This window comes from Mytilus trossulus, chromosome 12 (assembly GCF_036588685.1).
Source record: "Mytilus trossulus isolate FHL-02 chromosome 12, PNRI_Mtr1.1.1.hap1, whole genome shotgun sequence".
Classification (NCBI taxonomy): Eukaryota; Metazoa; Mollusca; class Bivalvia; order Mytilida; family Mytilidae; genus Mytilus; species Mytilus trossulus.
In genome coordinates, this window is record NC_086384.1 from 3,004,492 (window position 1) to 3,023,601 (window position 19,110).

The 19,110-nt window shown below is 32.1% G+C and overlaps 1 protein-coding gene across 1 annotated transcript; it reads left to right on the plus strand.

The window, feature by feature from the left end:
* The first annotated feature begins 5,040 nt into the window (after positions 1–5,040).
* LOC134693562 (fibrinogen-like protein 1) lies at positions 5,041–18,691 on the plus strand. Its single transcript, XM_063554401.1, has 9 exons — positions 5,041–5,104; positions 5,531–5,650; positions 6,385–6,504; positions 7,927–8,046; positions 9,378–9,488; positions 10,161–10,282; positions 10,566–10,662; positions 11,140–11,304; positions 17,554–18,691. Exons 1-9 carry the CDS (start codon positions 5,041–5,043, stop codon positions 17,793–17,795), a joined length of 1,161 nt encoding a protein of 386 aa, XP_063410471.1. The 3' UTR covers positions 17,796–18,691.
* Positions 18,692–19,110: the final 419 nt, after the last annotated feature.

Consider the following 19,110-nt stretch of genomic DNA (forward strand, 5'->3'; position numbering starts at 1 on the left):
AAAAGCGTAACTGAATACATTGCATTGTTTAGCTATATTTTAAACATACCAATGTTGTATATTTTCAGGAACAAACATCAGTGCACCATGTAACACGTCAAATGAATGTTACGGTAAATTACTGTGTCGCGATGGAACGTGTCAGTGTGAGGCCTACTTATACTGGGATGGCACTAACTGTTATAACAGTGAGTATTCGAGTTAACTACATAAATCGGTATTGACATTCAACAAAATTTAAGACGATTGATCAATCTGGATATAAAGTGCAAACTAGAACGGATTATCAACATATTAGTTGTTTTCTGATGACTGACAGAACAATGTTCTATGAATGGTCGTTTAAATATACATTTTATGTTTGAATTTTTAAATATTTTGTGTCGTTGTTCTCCTCTTATATTTAATGCGTTTCCCTCGGTTTTAGTTTGTTACCCCGATTTTGTTTTTTGTCCATGGATTTATGAGTTTTGAACAGCGGTATACTACTGTTGCCTTTATTGTCTACAGCCTAATTGATAATGGTTGTTAGGAATACATGTTATGTGCTGATATCTGAATTGTTAATCTCTGAATTATTCTTTGCTGACAATAATTCATTTAAAGACTACACATTTCAAAGAAGAAAATTACACAAAGGAGAGTAAACTGAGCTTCAGTGTCACCTGACGTTTTCAAAAGAAACGATCAAACCTGATTTTTTTAAGGGATCCATTTTGGATAAAAATTAAAAATAAAACTGAAGTAAATTATAATAAAATTAGAATTTAATTTTCAGAGAAAACATGGAGACAGACATGCGGTTCTTCGAATGAATGCATTGAATTACTGCAGTGCTCAGATTCCACGTGTCAGTGTAGGGAAACAGACTTCTGGAATGGTGACAAATGTGTTTCCAGTAGGTCTGAAATAGAGACAGTTATATAAATTACCATGTTATAGTATAAAAGCATTAATAAACAAAACGAACTCTAAGGGAAATTTAAAAGGGGAAAATCCGTAGAACCTGTTGATAAAATGATGAAATGAAACTAAAGATTTAAATATAAAATTATATCAATTCTTTTAAAATCTTCTTTCATTTATTTCAATAGAATAATACCAAAGGGAATTTCTATCTCATTAGCCGATATTAAACTGAAAACGCCATGGCAGAAAAAGAAAACCGCAAACAGACAAACAATGACTTACATAAAACACAACATAGAAAACTTAAAACTCAGTAACACGTTTCCCGCCGAAAACTGGAGGTGATCTCTGGATTTCCCGAGGTGTAATCAGATCCTGTTCCATATGTGACACCAGTCGTGTAGCTCATTTCATACCCGGTAATAAGTCTAAATCTGTAGGTCACATTCGTGATAAATGGGACGGGATTGTAGTTACGACATTTATAACATATCCGCTATCATCTAAAAAAAAAGGATATTCCATAAAGGTCGATTAGCTCGTACAAATTATTGTACGAAAAAGTAAACCAATAACATCATTATATTTATAGAGAAAGTTGTGTTTGAAAGCTGTGCATCCAGAGAGGAATGCAAAGATCCCTTGCATTGTTACAGACAAAGATGTCAATGTTTCAGCTCAGACTACTGGAATGGTTCTTCATGCTCATTAAGTATATATAGTTTAAAAATTAAAATAGCAACAAAACCGCTCCAAGGAAATTAAAAACGGAAAGTCTCCTATAAATGCTCAAACGAATGAAAAACAACTGTCATATTGCTGACTCGGTACAGTCTTTTGCATTAATTGATTTTGTTGCAAAAGAAAAGAAATATATTATATTTATGTGTGTTCTGTTTCAGTTTAACGTATTATTTAGTTGTTATGCTAACTCATGCTGATGTTGGGTATCAACATCTGAACATCAATTACTACCACTTAATAATTCATCTAGTATCTAGTGACAGTGTGGATGATACTGTTTAATTTAAAATTAGAAGATTGTTCCTTTGTTTTCTCTTCAACTAAGACTTTTGAACAGGGTATACTACTGTTGCCTTTATTTATAGTGTTTAGTGTCAATTTTGCCATATGTTATGAGATATTCTATCAATGTAATAAAATTGAGAATGGAAATGGGGAATATGTCAAAGGGACAACAACCAGACCAATGAGAAGACAACAGCCGAAGGCCACCAATAAGGTCTTCAACGCACGAGAAAAACCCGCATTCGGAGGTGATACTCAGCTTTCTCCCGTAATATTGTGTACTTGTTCAGTGAAAATGGACGTCAAACTCCAAAAAATAAAATGAACTAAAATTAAAAAACATAGAAGACTATCAAAGACCAAAGGCTCCTCATTTGGGACAGGCGCAAAAATGCAGCGGGGTTAAACATGTTTTGTAAGATCTCAACCCACAGTATATTTCAATATAAAAGAAGTCCGAGACCGACGTCAAGATAGGTAACAAAAGAAACTAAGCAAAATGACACTGATGCATAAATTAACAAAGGACTACTAGCAGTTTCTGACATACCATCTTCAGACCTCTAATAAACTAATTGAAGTATCTAATATGTAGTATATAATATCTGTTCAATATGTTATAATGCTACTGATTGACACGAAGTGCTAAAAATAACCAAAATTTGTGAAATACATATTTCTAATGAACGTATATGTTATCACCATCTAAATACAACTATGTCGTTTGTTAAACATCAAATGTTTATTAAAATAATCGACATATCATATATAGTTATCTTTCAAGTTTGTGTGCACGTCTTAAATAAAGACAACGGTAGTATACCCCTGTTCGAAATTCATAGATGGATAGAGAAGAATAAAAGTTACAAACTAAAACGCATGCGATTGCCTTACTCTTCTACGAAATAGGAAAATTTCAAGAAACAGTTTCAGTGTTGGAATTTAATTGTTATGTTTTATCAATGATATTTATATGATTGTCTTCTCCTTTACACAATGCAGGAAAGACTATTAAATCCAGATGTAGCACTCATTTGGAATGCAGCGACACTCTTCAGTGCAATTTAAATAAATGTCAATGCTCTACAAATGATTACTGGAATCAAATTTACTGCACGAAAAGTGAGTATTGCTATAGAAAAACACTATAACTTAAAATTGGTATGGAAATGGGGAATGTGTCAAAGCGACAACAACTCGACCAAAGAGAAGCACCTGAAGGCGTCCTTCAGCTGACCCTTGAACAAACATGTATATTAGTTCATTGATATAGGAAGTCATACTTTACTAAAAAATATACACAAGAAACTAAAACTAAAATTCATACAAGACTAACAAAGGCCAGAGGCTCCCAAATGAAAATTTTATTAATCACTCTTTGGTTAATGGCTTATAAGGACTAAAAAGGGGGTAGGATAAGTCAGGTCAATATAATACTTTCATAATCAATTCAAAACCATAAAGAAAATACTCGCGTAGGAGAGTTGAAAATACATATAAATTAATTTCCTCATTCGACACTTTGTATTTATAAACGTATATTTATTTACGGTAAATATATTTTTAGTCAAGGGGGATACACAAAGTCTGAAAATTCAGAGCACATTTCAGAGCTTGTGACAAATAAGACTCAATGTATTTATATTTCAAGGAAAGTCAGTGACGATGTCATGCAAGATTGAAAATGAATGTCAGGAAGGTCTCCGTTGTTTGGAGAGTGCGTGTAGCTGTCCCACTACTAAATACCTGAACGATAATAAATGTCTCACTAGTAAGTATGGTATTGTACTTTCGTAATAACATTATGTATTCCTTTACTTGGTTACAATTCAATTGCTAATATAATTAAAGTCTATGAAAGATATGATCCGCTCAGTTGTCAATACATGGGCATGAGGAAAATCACGCATTAGCTAAGTATTACTCTTTCATATACCTCCTAAAGTATTAAACGTCTTAACCCTTTTTGTACGTTTTAAGAAACAATAGGATATGGAGAAGATGAATTAAATTCCAATACATAATGTGAATGGGATATAATCAATCCTCAACGATGAATTTAACAAAAATACAATATGAAACGATTATGCAACCGAGTAAAGATTGTGTATTAGGGACTTTCCGTTTTAAGATTCCTCGGAGTTCAGTATTTTTGTGATTTTAATTTTAACTGAACCAAGTGCAATCAATATTTACTTATAAGTACATTAGCTTGAACTGTTTTACTGTTATATATTCTTTTTTCCTTTGATTTCCAGAGAAAGACTTGCATACTGATTGTGAATCATCTGTTGAATGTAAAGATACATTAAGTTGCAGGGAAGGAACATGTCGTTGTGATGAGTCAGAATTCTGGCAAGGAACAGCCTGTATCAAAAGTAATAAAAAAAGATATTAAAAATGAAAGAACTTGACAAACGGGAGTAACATGAATTATAAAAGACTATAAAACAAACTCATCACAGATACCAAAACTCAAATTTAGTACGCTAAACGCGCGGTTTGCCTACGAAAACCAATTAACAAAGTTAAAAGGTACAAATAAAGTATAAAGTTTATTATAAATGGAGTTAGTGACCTAGAAGTAAAAGGTGTATTATATCAGTTGTGATATGATGCACCACTTGCATAGTAGCCATTCATTTCCATTTGAACTTTATATATACCTCTTATAAACCAGTTTAGATCTTTATTCTTTTAGTCTAATTTAAATAAACAGATGTGGTATGAGTGCCAATGAGACAATTCTCAATTTAAATGAACCACACCAACAAACGACAACCACTGAAAAAATAGATCCTGACTTAAAACTTATGTTCATCAAACTCCTGTCATCTGCTGTTCTTTAAATAATTTGTTCATTTGAGTAAAAAGTGAAATTTGAAGTAAATTATATCAGATGCTTGCAATTTTATAACAACAACTGATCGATGAATTTTCTTAACAAAATCATCTAATGATATGTTATGTCGTTTCCTGTCAATTAAAAAATATTAGAATACTTAACGATAACTTAGATGAAATAATTAAATTTAGTTTTTAAACAGGGAGACGAAAAGATGAATCCTGCATGTCAACAAATGAATGCATAGAGAATTTCAAATGTGCCAAACACCGCTGTTTTGTAAAGATACATACTACTGGGATGGCTTGGAGTGTAGTTTAAGTAATTATACTGTGGATTCATTAATATTAGTTGAATACCAGTTTTGGGGGATACAAGGGATACAAGGGAACACGAATTTGTATGTTCAGCGAATTTCAAATTTTCAAAAGAAATGTATACAGACTTTGCCAAAACCGTGAAATCAAATATCCACGATAGTGCAAGTTTTTTCAACCCCGAAAGTTTGTACCCACAAAAAAAAAAAGAATTCGTGAATAAAAAAGAACGGAAAATACTATTAAACAGAAAGCAATAACTTCACACACTGACAATGTCATGGCAGAAAACGAAAACACGATTTTTTACAATACACAACATAGCAAAAACCAAAGACTAAGCCAGACGAACTGCATAAACAAATGTACATTTGGCTTATAAGCATAAACATTTTTTTTTTAAATATCATGCAGTTTTTTTTTATTTCAGGGAAAACAATAAAGGTGTCATGTAATGTCTCAATGGAGTGTGCAGACAATCTTCATTGTAAAGGGTCGCTGTGTGATTGTAAAGACATAGAGTACTGGAATGGGTCTCGATGCGAGACAAGTAAGTAAAAGTCTTAAATACATATTTCGTTTCAGTTTGATTTATTACTTTACATGTAATATTTTACGACATGAGTCATTTATATTTGATTCATAGGGTTCAGCAAATAAAACCCTTTTTATTCAAAGCCATGTGAAATGAAAATGATGAACCAATTCTGATAGTTTAGTTGTCTATAACAGCATCTTAATTTTCCATTTAGTATTTATCGGGAAAAGTCCAAAAAAAATTTATGTTAAAAGTAAAACAAAAAAACTCCTGAACTCAAAGGAAAAGTGAAAACGACAAGTCCATTATCAAATGTAAATGTTTAAAGCTCAAACACATGTTATATTTAATAATATTATTTTCAAGCCAAATTACGATTATGATAATAATTTCCGTGTTCAAAGAAAATGTCGAGCGGGACATGATTTCATATGGACACATACTTTCTTTTTCATCTAAGAGATGAAATGTGTAGGTGTTTTCTATAGTGTGTCTGGTCTAACGATTCACACGAGTGTGTGTTGTCACAAAAACCTTGTAAGTCCCCATCACATGTTGTGCTTTAACCTTGTCTGACTTTCTTGAAGTCTGGGCTCTTTCAGTGTGGTTTTTCATTTTAATATATGGTTTATTTTGGAGGAATGGTGTGTCAGAAATTGAGAAGTGGTATTTTGGGAGATAATTCTGTCATCACTGTTCATGTTTAATGTATTGTACCAAAAAATCATTTATTTATCCATTTTCAGGAAAAAATGTCAGCATGGAATGCTTGGAAACAAGGGAATGCCAGCAAACTCTGTATTGTGCTCGCGATATCTGTCAATGTCCAGCTACAGACTTTTGGAACGGGTCTTTGTGTGTCTTAAGTACGGTAGATTAATGTTAAAGTAAACTTATATATAAGTTATTCAATCTACAAGCTCATTCCCAATACAATATTCGTAAATCTGAAATTTGAAATGAACAATATAATGAAGAGTTCATTAAAACTGTGTTAGATAAAGGCAACATACTATACAGCTTTTCAATAGTTATCAATCAAATTGACAAAAAACAAACCCAGATCACAAACCAAAACTAAGTGATATCAACTTAAAGAGGAAAACATCATAACAACAAATAGTTGTAAAAGGTACTAGGCTTATAACTTGATTCGCCAGACGCACGTTTTGTCTACAACAGCTCATTAGTGACTCTCAGATCAAAATTATAAGAAAAACCAAACAAGTAAAATAATGGAGAGCATTGAGAAGACAAAATTCCGAAAACACAGAACTGCTAAAAAAAAAACAAAAAACAACAACATACAATTCGGCAAATTTGATAAAAACCCGATTGTTTGTACGATTAAAAATACTACAGATACAGTTAAGGCGGCCTCATATCTTGACTTACATCTAGAAATTGACAATGAGGGTCGGTGCAAACAAAACTTTACGACAAAAGAGTTGATTTCAGCTTTCCAATTGTGAACTTTCAATTTCTAAGTAGCACCATTCCAGCAGCACCGGCATACGAGGTATATATATCTCCCAATTGAAACGATGTTACCTTGCTTGCATTTCCTACCATGATTTTCTTGATAGAAGGATGCTGCTCACAAGGAAGCTGTTAAAGCAAGAGTCCAAAATGGTAAAGTTGAAATCATCACTTCGTAAATTTTACGTACGCCATCTGGAGTTGGTTGCCCGTTATGGAATAACCGTTTCACAAATGATATCAGATATGTTCCTTACGTCGTAATTATAATCCCCTTCCCTTTTATAAATGTGACCTACCGAAAAAGACTATTTACCGGATTTGTTATCTCATAAACAACATGGCGGGTGCCAAATGTGAAGCAGGATCTGCTTACCCTTCCGGAACACATTAGATCACCTGTAGTTTTTGATAGTGTTTGTGTTGCTTATTCTTTAGTTTTCTATATTGTGTTATGTGTACTATTGTTTGTCTGTTTGTCTTTTTCTTTTTTAGCCATGGCGTTGTCAGTTTATTTTCGATTTATGAATTTGACTGTCCCTCTGGTATCTTTCGTCCCTCTTTTACCGTTATCAATAGTATATTGACTATATAATGTGCTATCGTTCACATTGATTAAAATGTTTTAAACCATTGCATTGCTATGTACTTGCTAAACATATCTGTTCAAATTTACTATCATTTGTATCTGGTAAAAATGATCGTTTGTAACACTTATCTGAACACCTTTACATGATAATTGTAGTATGAAAATAATAATAGATATTGTTTTAATATAAATAAAGTAAACATCAGTCATTATGTTTTAGAAACCAAATTGAATGGAACGTGCGAGTCTCCAACGGAATGTGGTGACACGTTACAGTGCACAGATAATGTATGTGTGTGTTGTGAAACAGACTACTGGGATGGAAAATATTGTGTCAAACGTTAGTTTTGTTTATGCTTATTATACATAGTCTTACGAATTGAATTTTGAACAATTGTGTGCTGCATAAATAAAAAATACTTTACCTGCTAATTTTTTTCAAAATCTAATAAATGCTTCTTGATAACCCCAACCATCAAGCTCATCGAGTATTGATACAGTTTAGTTTTTAGATTACGGTATGACTAAGGAGCGGTTTAGGCGCAACTAAATTCGTAAAGTATTGTATTGATTTTAATCATAGCATGATTAGTAAATGAAATGTTAATGTGTTTATTGTTGCAATATTAATGTAATGATCTAACCCCACCAAAAACATCAGAAATTTAATGTAACACACTGTTAAAAGAAAGGTTTACAATATTGCAATTTGTAATTTATCTTGTGATGACACAAATCATGATAACTGTTTGAATATACCTGCTGTCAAACTATCATTGAATTTAGGCCACAATAATTTACCAATATTCAAATGTGTTCTGTCCTTTGGAAAGACACAAAGGAGTAGGTCCGGTAAGGGCCGATTTTGGCCTCAATTTTCAAGTTCATCTGACGAAATATTTTAGAGACTTTTCTAACACTTAAGTGTCTATTTCAATTGATTCAATTAGTTTTTGTGAAAGATTTAAACTAATTACGTCATTGAAAACGCTCCGATTCCAGCTTAAATATGAAAAATCTATCAAATTTGCCCAAAAATCTTCACTTTTCAGATGTTTTTTGTCAAAAAAGGAAGTGGCCGCATTCGTGTTCATCCTGAACCTTTATATATATTATGTATTATCATCAAATACAACTAACATTTCAATATTATGAATGAACACGAATGTGGCCACTTTCATTTTACACAGAAACCGTCTAAAATATAACTAAAATGCTACAATTGTGAAGATTTCAGTAATTTAGAATGACTTTATGATGCTAGTACACGATATATGTGCATTGTATTGTCCAAAACTGCCCATATTTATGTAGAAGAATCATCCCACTTTCCAAAAAATAGCATAACGATTACATCATCACAATTTTGTAAACTGCTATAATTTGGGGCCAAAAAGGGGTCTTACTGAACCTACTCCTTTCGATTGTAATTGCATGATGGATTCTCATAAGTTCAAACGATGGTAGGGTCTGTTACGATGTATGAAATTGTTTATTCTTATGATAAAATTAAAAGAAAGTACACATGATTCATAATGAACACCACTTCAAGAAACGTTTTACAGTTTTATTATACATATTGCTTGTTTAATTAAAAAGATTTAGTCTAAGGAAAACGTCTTCTCTTATTACACATAGTTTATACTCATATCTATTTACAAAAAAAACCAGGAAAAGGGTATAACAGTTTATGCAGTAATCATTCAGAATGTATGAAGGAGTACACTTGTACAAACAACTGTGTGTGCTTTGATACTGCATATTGGAATGGTCATACATGCGGTGAGTTAAGTAGATAGTAAACTAAGGCTCATAAATATTAAAATACATATTTAAATATGGACAATTAGTTATCAAAGGTACCAGGATTATAATTTAGTACGCCAGACGCGCGTCTCGTCTACATAAGACTCATCAGTGACGCTCATCTCAAAATGTTTATAAAGCAAAAAGTAGTACAAAGATGAAGAGCATTGAGGATCCAAGATTCCAAAAGGTTGTGCCATATACAGCTAAGGTAATCTATGCCTGGGATAAGAAAATCTTCATAAACTGGATACAAAATGTAAATGAATATAACAAAAAAATGAACAAAAGCTATCTCTCTCTGATATTGCACACATAGTGACATTACTACTTTGTTTTTCTTATCAATATGTTCATTGATTGGTGTACTTTGCACTTCCTCAGGAATAGATAAGTCTTTCTGTATTGAGAAAAACCTTTCGGAGACTTCAATGGTTTTTGACAAAGTACTTTATTAAGCATTGTAACTTTTTTATTCACGCGTCATGAATTAATTAATTGTGAACGGAACGCTCGTCTGGCGTTCAAAACTATCAGACTAGTACCATTGATGAGATTTTCTTGCTTACAATTGAAACATTTAAATATATTATAGTGTGTTTTTTTTATTACATCCATGTAATGTCATATTGGGGTCTTTTGTTCTAGTGCAACAAACTGAATGTGAAGACGTCCAATCTGACTGGGGCGGGGTATATATTGTAAGGCCAATCGGAAGTCCGTCCCCAGTTAAAGTATACTGTGTCATAAAAGGAAGTGAAAAATGGACGGTAAGTCTAACCACTAACATGTATAATTACTGGTTTAGTCATTGGTGTCACAAGTCACAAGCAAAATTTGAATATAATATTTAGATTTCTTGTGTTTCAAATGTTTATTAGCACCATTTAGTATTTTTTAATTCCTTATTTTAGACTAAAATGGAACCAAAACTAGAAGCCTAATCCAAGTGCAAGTCCTGTTATGCTATCTGTTTTTATTTTGGTTTTTGTGGGAGGGGGCGTATTGTTATTAACCATACAATTATTGATATGATCCATTTCCGTTTAAAAGGTTATACAGAGAAGGCAAAGTAGCACAGTAAACTTCTACAGAGGCTGGTCAGATTACAAATCTGGATTCGGAGATGTGGAGGGCAACCATTGGCTTGGTAAGACAATGTCGGTGTTTGTATACATTTGTGTTTTTAAAAATCACCAAACATAATTAGATTCATGTGCATCAATTATTCGTCATGCAAAACTATTCAACTCTCTTTTTAAAATCGACATAATGAAAAGGTGCTTTGATATCGTGTCGATTTACAATTTAACTGTCAAAACAAAGGCAGTGCGTAATAAATTTTTTTTGAATTTACAATTTAAACATGGTGTATGTTTGCAAAATTTATACTCATTTGACGATCACCCTAGTATTATGATTATGTAAAAAGTAAAATACCAAACCCATAGGAAGAAGTAAAACGTAATCAAATGGCAAAATCAAAAGTTTAAACACATCAAACGAATAGATAACAACTGTCGCATTCCTGAATTGGCACAGACATTTGTTTTATGTAAAAAAAAAACCGGATTGAATACAGGTTATGTTTTAAATCATTCTACTATTTTTTATCATTTAAATGCAGGAAATGATAATATCCACTACATATCCTCTAGTGGGCCTCATGAGTTACGTGTTGAGTTAAAGGATTGGAATGGATTAACTGCCTATGCTGAGTATTCAACACTTATGATTGGAGATGAAAGTAGCAAATACGTCCTTGCAGTCGGTGGATATTCCGGAACAGCTGGTAATATTGTACACAGATGTTAAAAACCTCTTTGTTCGTTGTTTTCGATTTATTAGCGTATGTCCTTTGGTATCTTTCGTCTGTTTTAAGGAAAATAGATGAAAAATAAACATGCTCTTAAAAAACAAAATTAAAAAATAAAAATAAACAATACACAATAGACTTCACTCAAATCACCAATTAAGCAAAATGGGCAACACCGAAGAAATTGTCAATAAACACCTCTTACTTCACGATTGTTACTGGTCATATTTTTACGTTGTTGTCATATACAAGGAAAAAGGGGAGGATTATGGTTATGACAAATTGAGTATAACCTTGATCATCTGTGAAGAATCTACTTTTTTTTATTAAGTTATTCAAACAATTTAAGTTGTAAAAGTTTGTGTTATAAAATAGGTACAAAATTTCTTGTTGTTTATGCTGCAAGTCCTCGATACTGGATAATGACATCTAAATTTTACAGTGAAAAATGTCATCCCAATTTTTTAGTCATGTACAATAACAAAATTAGACGGAAAACGACTTTGGACCAAACATGACTTCTTGTTGTCCTTCTTGACTATCGGGGGTCATGTAACTGTGCCCCTTTAATAGCAGATTTATTTCTATATTGCTATGAATCTCAGTTTATGACCAAACTCAGTAAAGACCCATCATTGTTACATTTGGTTGATACATTCAAAAATACCTACCGTTATCTGGATGAAATTTTTTCGTTGAATAATCCAGAGTTCTCTAAATATACTTCAGAAATTTACCCAAACGAACTTACTTTAACTAAATCTAACATAAACAGCAGCAGTTGTCCTTTTCTAGATTTAGACATTTCAATTTCAAACGGGAAACTTCACACTAAAATTTACGACAAAAGAGACGATTTTTCATTTCCTATTGTTAATTTTCCTTTTTTAGACGGCGATGTGCCTTTGGCTCCATCATACGGTGTTTATATATCGCAACTCGTTCGGTTTGCCCGTGTGTGTTCTGATGTCATAGATTTTAACGAACGTAATCAATGCATCACTGGTAAATTGTTGTGTCAGGGATTTCGATACCATAAATTACTTAAAACTTTTACTAAATTCTTTCATAGATACAAAGATTTGATTAGTAAATTTGGCTATACCTGTAGAAAGCTTATTAAAAATGGTATTTCTCATCCTAAATTTTATGGTAATATTGTACTTAAAGCGAGGAAATCACTATGTGATCCTTGTAAACTCATCGAACCTTTGAACAAACTTATAAGTAAGGGTTATCGTACCAATATTGTAATTAGATCTCTGAATATAGTTCACATTGGCACTAATATTGATTTTGTCATTAGCAAATTAAAACATAACTAAATTTCATTATCTTTTGAGGCGAGATGTATAGGGGACACAGCCACGTTAACTTTTATTTCTATAGAAGTCGCTCTTCACTATACTACTACCTGTCGATACATTTATTTTTGGCATTGCACAAGTCATGTCTTCTTTGACTATTAATGACGTTAAAATACTAAATCCCTGTGATGTGTTTTAGTCGATTTTAGTCTCTGATGCATGATTTTTTACTATTAATTGGTTTTGGCTTTTAACTAGCTGTCAGTAACTGCGAGTACTCTCAAATCGTATTTTCTTGTTAATTCGACCTGTTGATACTGTTTATAATGCTTTTTTGTCATTTTTTATTTATATGGATCTTGGCTGTATACCAGCTTTGATTATTTGTAATATCTTCAATTTTTCACTTATTCTTACAACATTTGTATAAACTTCAAGATTATAAAAAACCGGTTTTTTTCTAAAGTGAACATTGATTGGTTAAATATTTCTCAGTGTGTTTGAATTTATTTGATAGCCTTTTGGTCATGACTGTTTGTCTCTAATATTTAATTAACTGTGCATTTGTATTCAGATATCGCAGATCAAATTTATTCGTTCTTTGTGTAATCATACGTTTTTTGATTGAGTTAAGTCTGCTAATTGATATTTTATCGTATGTTTTTATATGTTGTGATGTTATGCTATTGTTTCAGAAAAAGGGAGAAGGTTTGGGCCCATTAAAACGTTTAATCCCGCTGCAAATGTTTGCACCTGTCCTAAGTCAGGAATCTGATGTACAGTAGTTGTCGTTTGTTTATGTAATATATACGTGTTTCTCGTTTCTCGTTTTGTTTATATAGATTAGACCGTTGGTTTTCCCGTTTGAATGGTTTTACACTAGTAATTTTGGGGCCCTTTATAGCTTGTTGTTCGGTGTGAGCCAAGGCTCTCTGTTGAAGGCCGTACTTTAACCTATAATGGTTTAATTTTTAAATTGTTATTTGGATGGAGAGTTGACTCATTGGCACTCACACCACATCTTCCTATATCTATTGACATTAGAATTGTTACAAATAACAATTAATGATCATATTGGTAATTGTATAATGAAATAAATATGATAAGCAATATATAGTCTGTTCACCATTCCTCACATAGAAATGGAGGCATGAAATACCAAGTTTGATCACAACACACCGTAGACACGGGTTTTTATCATTGTGAAAGTTCCTCCATCAGTATATTGTCATTCGTGGAGATTCCTGTATAATACTGATATTTTCTTACGATCAACCAAATAGTTAACTTTCGAATATATAACTGTAAATTTATTGAAACTTTCATCCTTCTCCTGTCTATACTGTTATGATGCAAAACACTAGCTGTAGAATACCATATCAACTTGGATATCAATACTATTCACGTAGATGCTCTTATGGCCTTCTGAAGAAATAAGTTCATCTAGTGAAGCAATATATTTTGTCGAAAGATTTTGTTCAAACCCAACCCTCAGTGACATTTCATTAAAGTCAAGATAATATGATTTTGTAGTCAATACGATATGAACTATATTCGTTGTTGAAGGCCGTAAGGTGACCTATAGCTGTCAATTTATGTGTCGTTAGGTCTTATTGTCAATTATGCCACATCTTTTTATAGTAGAAGATTTAAAAAAAATTGCAGTATCTTTAAGTTGCAGTTGCATGGGATAGCTACAGTAAAGAAGTTACAATAAAGAAGTCACAGTATTTGAATATCATAATATAAATAGCACCTGTATGAAATGTGCCTCCTTCCAAACTTACAAAACAATTGACGTGATAAGAAACCCAGTTGGTTTCCATAGGACTACTGACTGTTTGTAAGCAAAACACTCTCATTCAGTAAAAACAAATGATTCGTCTGAGTTGTGTCAGTTTCAAATATTTTTTGACAATCAAAAGCAGTTTATGAATGTAGCGTTTGTTTTTGAGACTTTCCTTAATCATTTCAATTTTTCTGATTATTTTTTTCCGTATAGACAACTCGTGTTTCACAAATTACCTCCATCTGGTATTCTCGAGACCATATGTTTTTTGTGTATTTATTTGGGACTTATTACATTAATTTCAAACATACATGTTATTAAACGTGTTGTTTTCCATACATGTATATATATATTGTATTCTGAAGAACCTATGTTGATACAATGGTATACAGAAACACATAGACATACATAATACTATTATAAGACATATGGTGAGGTAAAAGCAAATAGAGAAGAAAAGAATGCATAGGTTTGAAGGCTTAAATTTTATCAGAGATAATCCATTTCCCTATTAATGGTTCTAATGAGCTCACACAGCTTTTTAAGTTTTGATTGTTTTGAAAAAATCATAACTGCATTAAACTTTAGAGTATCAAATGTATTTGGTTTTGATGTTATATTTGCTATTCTCATCGGATTTTGTCTTATATTTAGTCCGTTCTTGTGTGTGTTACATTTTAATGTTGTGTCGTTGTTCTCCTGTACATATTTATTGCGTTTCCCTCAGTATTAGTTTGTTACCCGGATTTGTTTTTTGTCCATCGATTTACGAGTTTTGAACAGCAGTTTACTACTGTTGCCTTGATTTGGTACAGAATTTTTCATCTATACATTCTTTCCTTCCTTTTGAAAAATATGTACATTCAAAAATATAGTTAAATTCATCTCATATTTGGATCTTTTTCTGAAATTAGTTTTGTCAAAACTTTTGAATTTCCAACTCTATACCACAATTCCCCATGTGAAATTGAAAAATCGTCTAAAAGAAATGATCAACAATGCTTTTTAACATTTAAATGGTTGTATACGCTATTAAGGTATTACTCATGATTACTCTTGGATACCATTAGGCATATTTTGTTAATAATGAACAGGAAGGTAACATGTTACACAGAGAAACACGTGATCAGTATGTTGGAGTTTCTTATTGGCAACACATTTATTAAATTTGGAGGTAGACTTTTTCCACAAATTGTCGACATTCATATGGGAACGAACTGTGCGCCTTTCCTTGCAGATCCTTTCTTATTTTCCTATGAATATGTGTTCCTTCAAACACTTATCAAAAACAAGAAAACCGAAGAAGCATTCAGAAATTTTGATGATGTTCTTTCAATCAACAATCCAAACTTTCTTTTCTGAATGGGTTCAATAAATAAACCTCACCAGAACTAAAAATTATAGAAACAACAATCTTTCTGAAATTATAAATCCCCCCACCTATTAAAGTACAATATACCAACTTCACACTGCATATGAGATAAACATTGCCCAACTAATTCGTTATTCAAAACATGCAACAACTACTCAGACTTTGTAAGACATCATCAGTGTCGGAGCTGTAAGTTGATGACCCTTTGGTATGTTAGAGAATGTCGCGTCCTTATTCTCAAAATTTCATCGGAAGATATCACAAATGATACACGATGGTCTTTGAGTATAGATTCTGTGTACTAACGTTGTTTATACTTTTTAATAACATGTTATTGTATTCTTATAATATTGTTCGTTTCTGTGTGTGTTGCATTTTAACGTTGAGTCGTTTGTGTTTTCTCTTATTTTTGAGATATTGAGATAAGACGTGGCACGGTACTTGTCTATCCCAAATTCATGTATTTGGTTTTGATGTTATATTTGTTATTCTCGTGGTGTTTTGTCTGTTGCTTTGTCCGTTTCTGTGTGTGTTGCGTTTCGGTGTTGTGTCGTTGTTCTCCTCTTATATTTAATGCGTTTCCCTCGGTTTTAGTTTGTTACCTCGATTTTGTTTTTTGTCCATGTATTTATGAGTTTTGAACAGCGGTATACTACTGTTGCCTTTATTTGTCTTCATGAATATAACTTTCGCTGTTTAGTCTGTTTTAGTGATATCCGTTTGATTTTGTTTTGTACTTATACATCCCGTTATTGTATTCTTGTCTATCATTTTTGCTAATATGCTTTGTCTATAAACGAAAGCATATTAGCAAAAACAGTCAAACTCATAAATCGAAAATAAACTCACAACCCCAAGGCTAAAAATGGAAAAGGTAAAATCACAAAAATACTGAACTCAGAGGAAAATCAATACGGATAAACACGAAAACAACACGAACCCCATCACAAAAATAGGTGGTGTCCCAGGTACTCTGGAAGGGTAGGCAGATACTGCTCCGCATGTGGCACCCGCCGTGTTGTTTATGAGATAACAAATCCGGTAAATTGTCTAATTCGGTAGGTCACATTCATGAAAGGGAAGGGGATTGTAGTTCCGATATCATTTGGGAAACGAACGGTTGTTCCATAACGGACATGCCTTGTTGTGTTTCTTTGGTTTCTGTACTCAAACACCCTTTCATTGTGTTAAAGGGCCATGGTTAATGAATATTTTATTTTTAAAATTGAAAATTGAAATGGGGAATATATATTTTTTTATTTTATAGTGCTTAAGATAATTACACAAAGTTTACAGCTGTCATTGTCATGTTTACCTGTAATGTATGTTTGTTATTTTTTTTTCATTTTTTGTCAATATAGTGGAATAGTATACGACTGTCATACAAGTGGCAGGTTTAGCTAGCCATAAAACCAAGTTTCATTCACCACTTGTACATCTTTATAAGGAAATACCTGTACCAATTCAGGAATATGACAGTTGTTGTCCATTCATTTTTTTATGTGTTCAAGCTTTTGACTTTGCCATTTGCATAGAAAATTCTCGTATTAAATTTTCCTCAGAGATCAGTATTTTTATAATTCTACTTTTTATATAAAAGTATCGTTAAAACAAAGGTCGAACAACAATAATAATAACCTTGATATTATATTTTTTTAAATCTATAATCATCAACCAGGGCGAATATATATCAAACAGTCCAACATTTTATACAAAAGCATGCTTTCATTAATATTTCTAATATTTGTTTTCTACAGGAGATTCCTTACAGCATCATAATGGCTACACATTCCAAACGAAGGATGTCAATACTGGTTACTCAACATCATGTCAGGGTGCATGGTGGTACGCAGGATCATGTTCCTATACAAATCTGAACGGACAATATACTAGAGGAAATCCTTATTATGGACAGCAAACTACCGCAATAACATGGTATCATTGGAAAAGTCAGTTAATCGGGCTAAAAGAAACAACCATGATGATCAGACGAAAATGACACAAACAATGAATAGCAGTTTTCGTTTAATTGGAAGATTTATTAGTTTTTATGACGTTGGGACAATTTACTCAAATGGTTTTTCTTCAATGTATCAAAAATATTGACCGTGTATTTGCTTTGCTTTGTGACTTCTGGAATTAAGGAATAAGATAAATAACCAGATAAAAAGTGTTAACAAAAGTGTTTGTCTTTTTTACTTAACCATTTGTAGATTGTAGCATTTTTCGATAGAATTCAAAATTATTGATTATTCATTATAAATTGACATCGGGGTTTAAAAAACAAAATGAAACGTACAATTTCAATACATTGGGTGATTGGTCCCAACCTATTTATTGTTATCCAAAAAAATTTAAATTCCGATTTCATATGGGGTTTTCTTCTTGACAATGACTTGGTATGAAATAAATTGTAAGTTAAAAAAGGTTGATGGGGGTGGCCATGTATGTTTTCGCATGTTACGAGCTAACTTAAGATTGCTTTCAGTGATTCACTTCAAACTTTACAAACATTATATGGATTAAAGAATAGAAGTTTTATGCAACATACCAGAGTTATGTCTGAGTTGTTCAAGTTCATGCAAATAATGTTAAGGTAGATTTTCAAAATGCTAAATTAAATTGAAATTTACGTCTAAAAATCAATATTTGTTCTGGTACTGAGGAACATTTTCGCATTTTCTTTGAATGTTCATATAGACATGTTTATCAATTAATGTTGACGCACAAAACGTTTTTCATTGAAGTGTTTCGGTTAATGTCTTTTCAATATCGACAATTTTTCTATACCCATGATTTGCTCGTTTACAGTCCATGCAAAACAATACTTCACAAGATATTCATGTGGTGCATCAAATTTGTCATTTTGCAAGTTTGTGTCAGTTATAAGGTAAAAACAAAGATATACTTCAGTAAGATTTTTTTACACATTACTATTTCTTTAAATGAAATGCTTATATCGTCGATCTTTGTTATTTTCTGTAAGTAAAATATGTCATTTGATTAAATAATTTGAACCCAACAGTTTTAGTCTCTGACTTCCTTTTCAAGGTTCGTTGGTGAATCATACATTTTCAGTCTATCAGGACATTTATTATTGACCGAATGGTAGTTATAACACAAATAGTGCCAATTTTACTACATCATATGCATATTTCGACAATTAATGTCTATTCAATGATTCAAGAGGTCAAAATATTTGAAGTTCAAAATATAATACTAACAATGATGAGCGAATAAAATTAAACAGGCCTTAAAGTAAAAACAACCCTTACATGGAATCAGAACTATGTATGATGAAGATAATAATTCAA

Coding starts and splice junctions, on each gene's coding strand:
- LOC134693562 (XM_063554401.1), top strand. CDS start 5,041: ATGTGCCAAACACCGCTGTTTTGTAAAGATACATACTACTGGGATGGC. Junction 5,105..5,530: donor TGGCTTGGAGTGTAGTTTAA/GTAATTATACTG, acceptor TTTTTATTTCAG/GGAAAACAATAAAGGTGTCA. Junction 11,305..17,553: donor TGGATATTCCGGAACAGCTG/GTAATATTGTAC, acceptor TGTTTTCTACAG/GAGATTCCTTACAGCATCAT.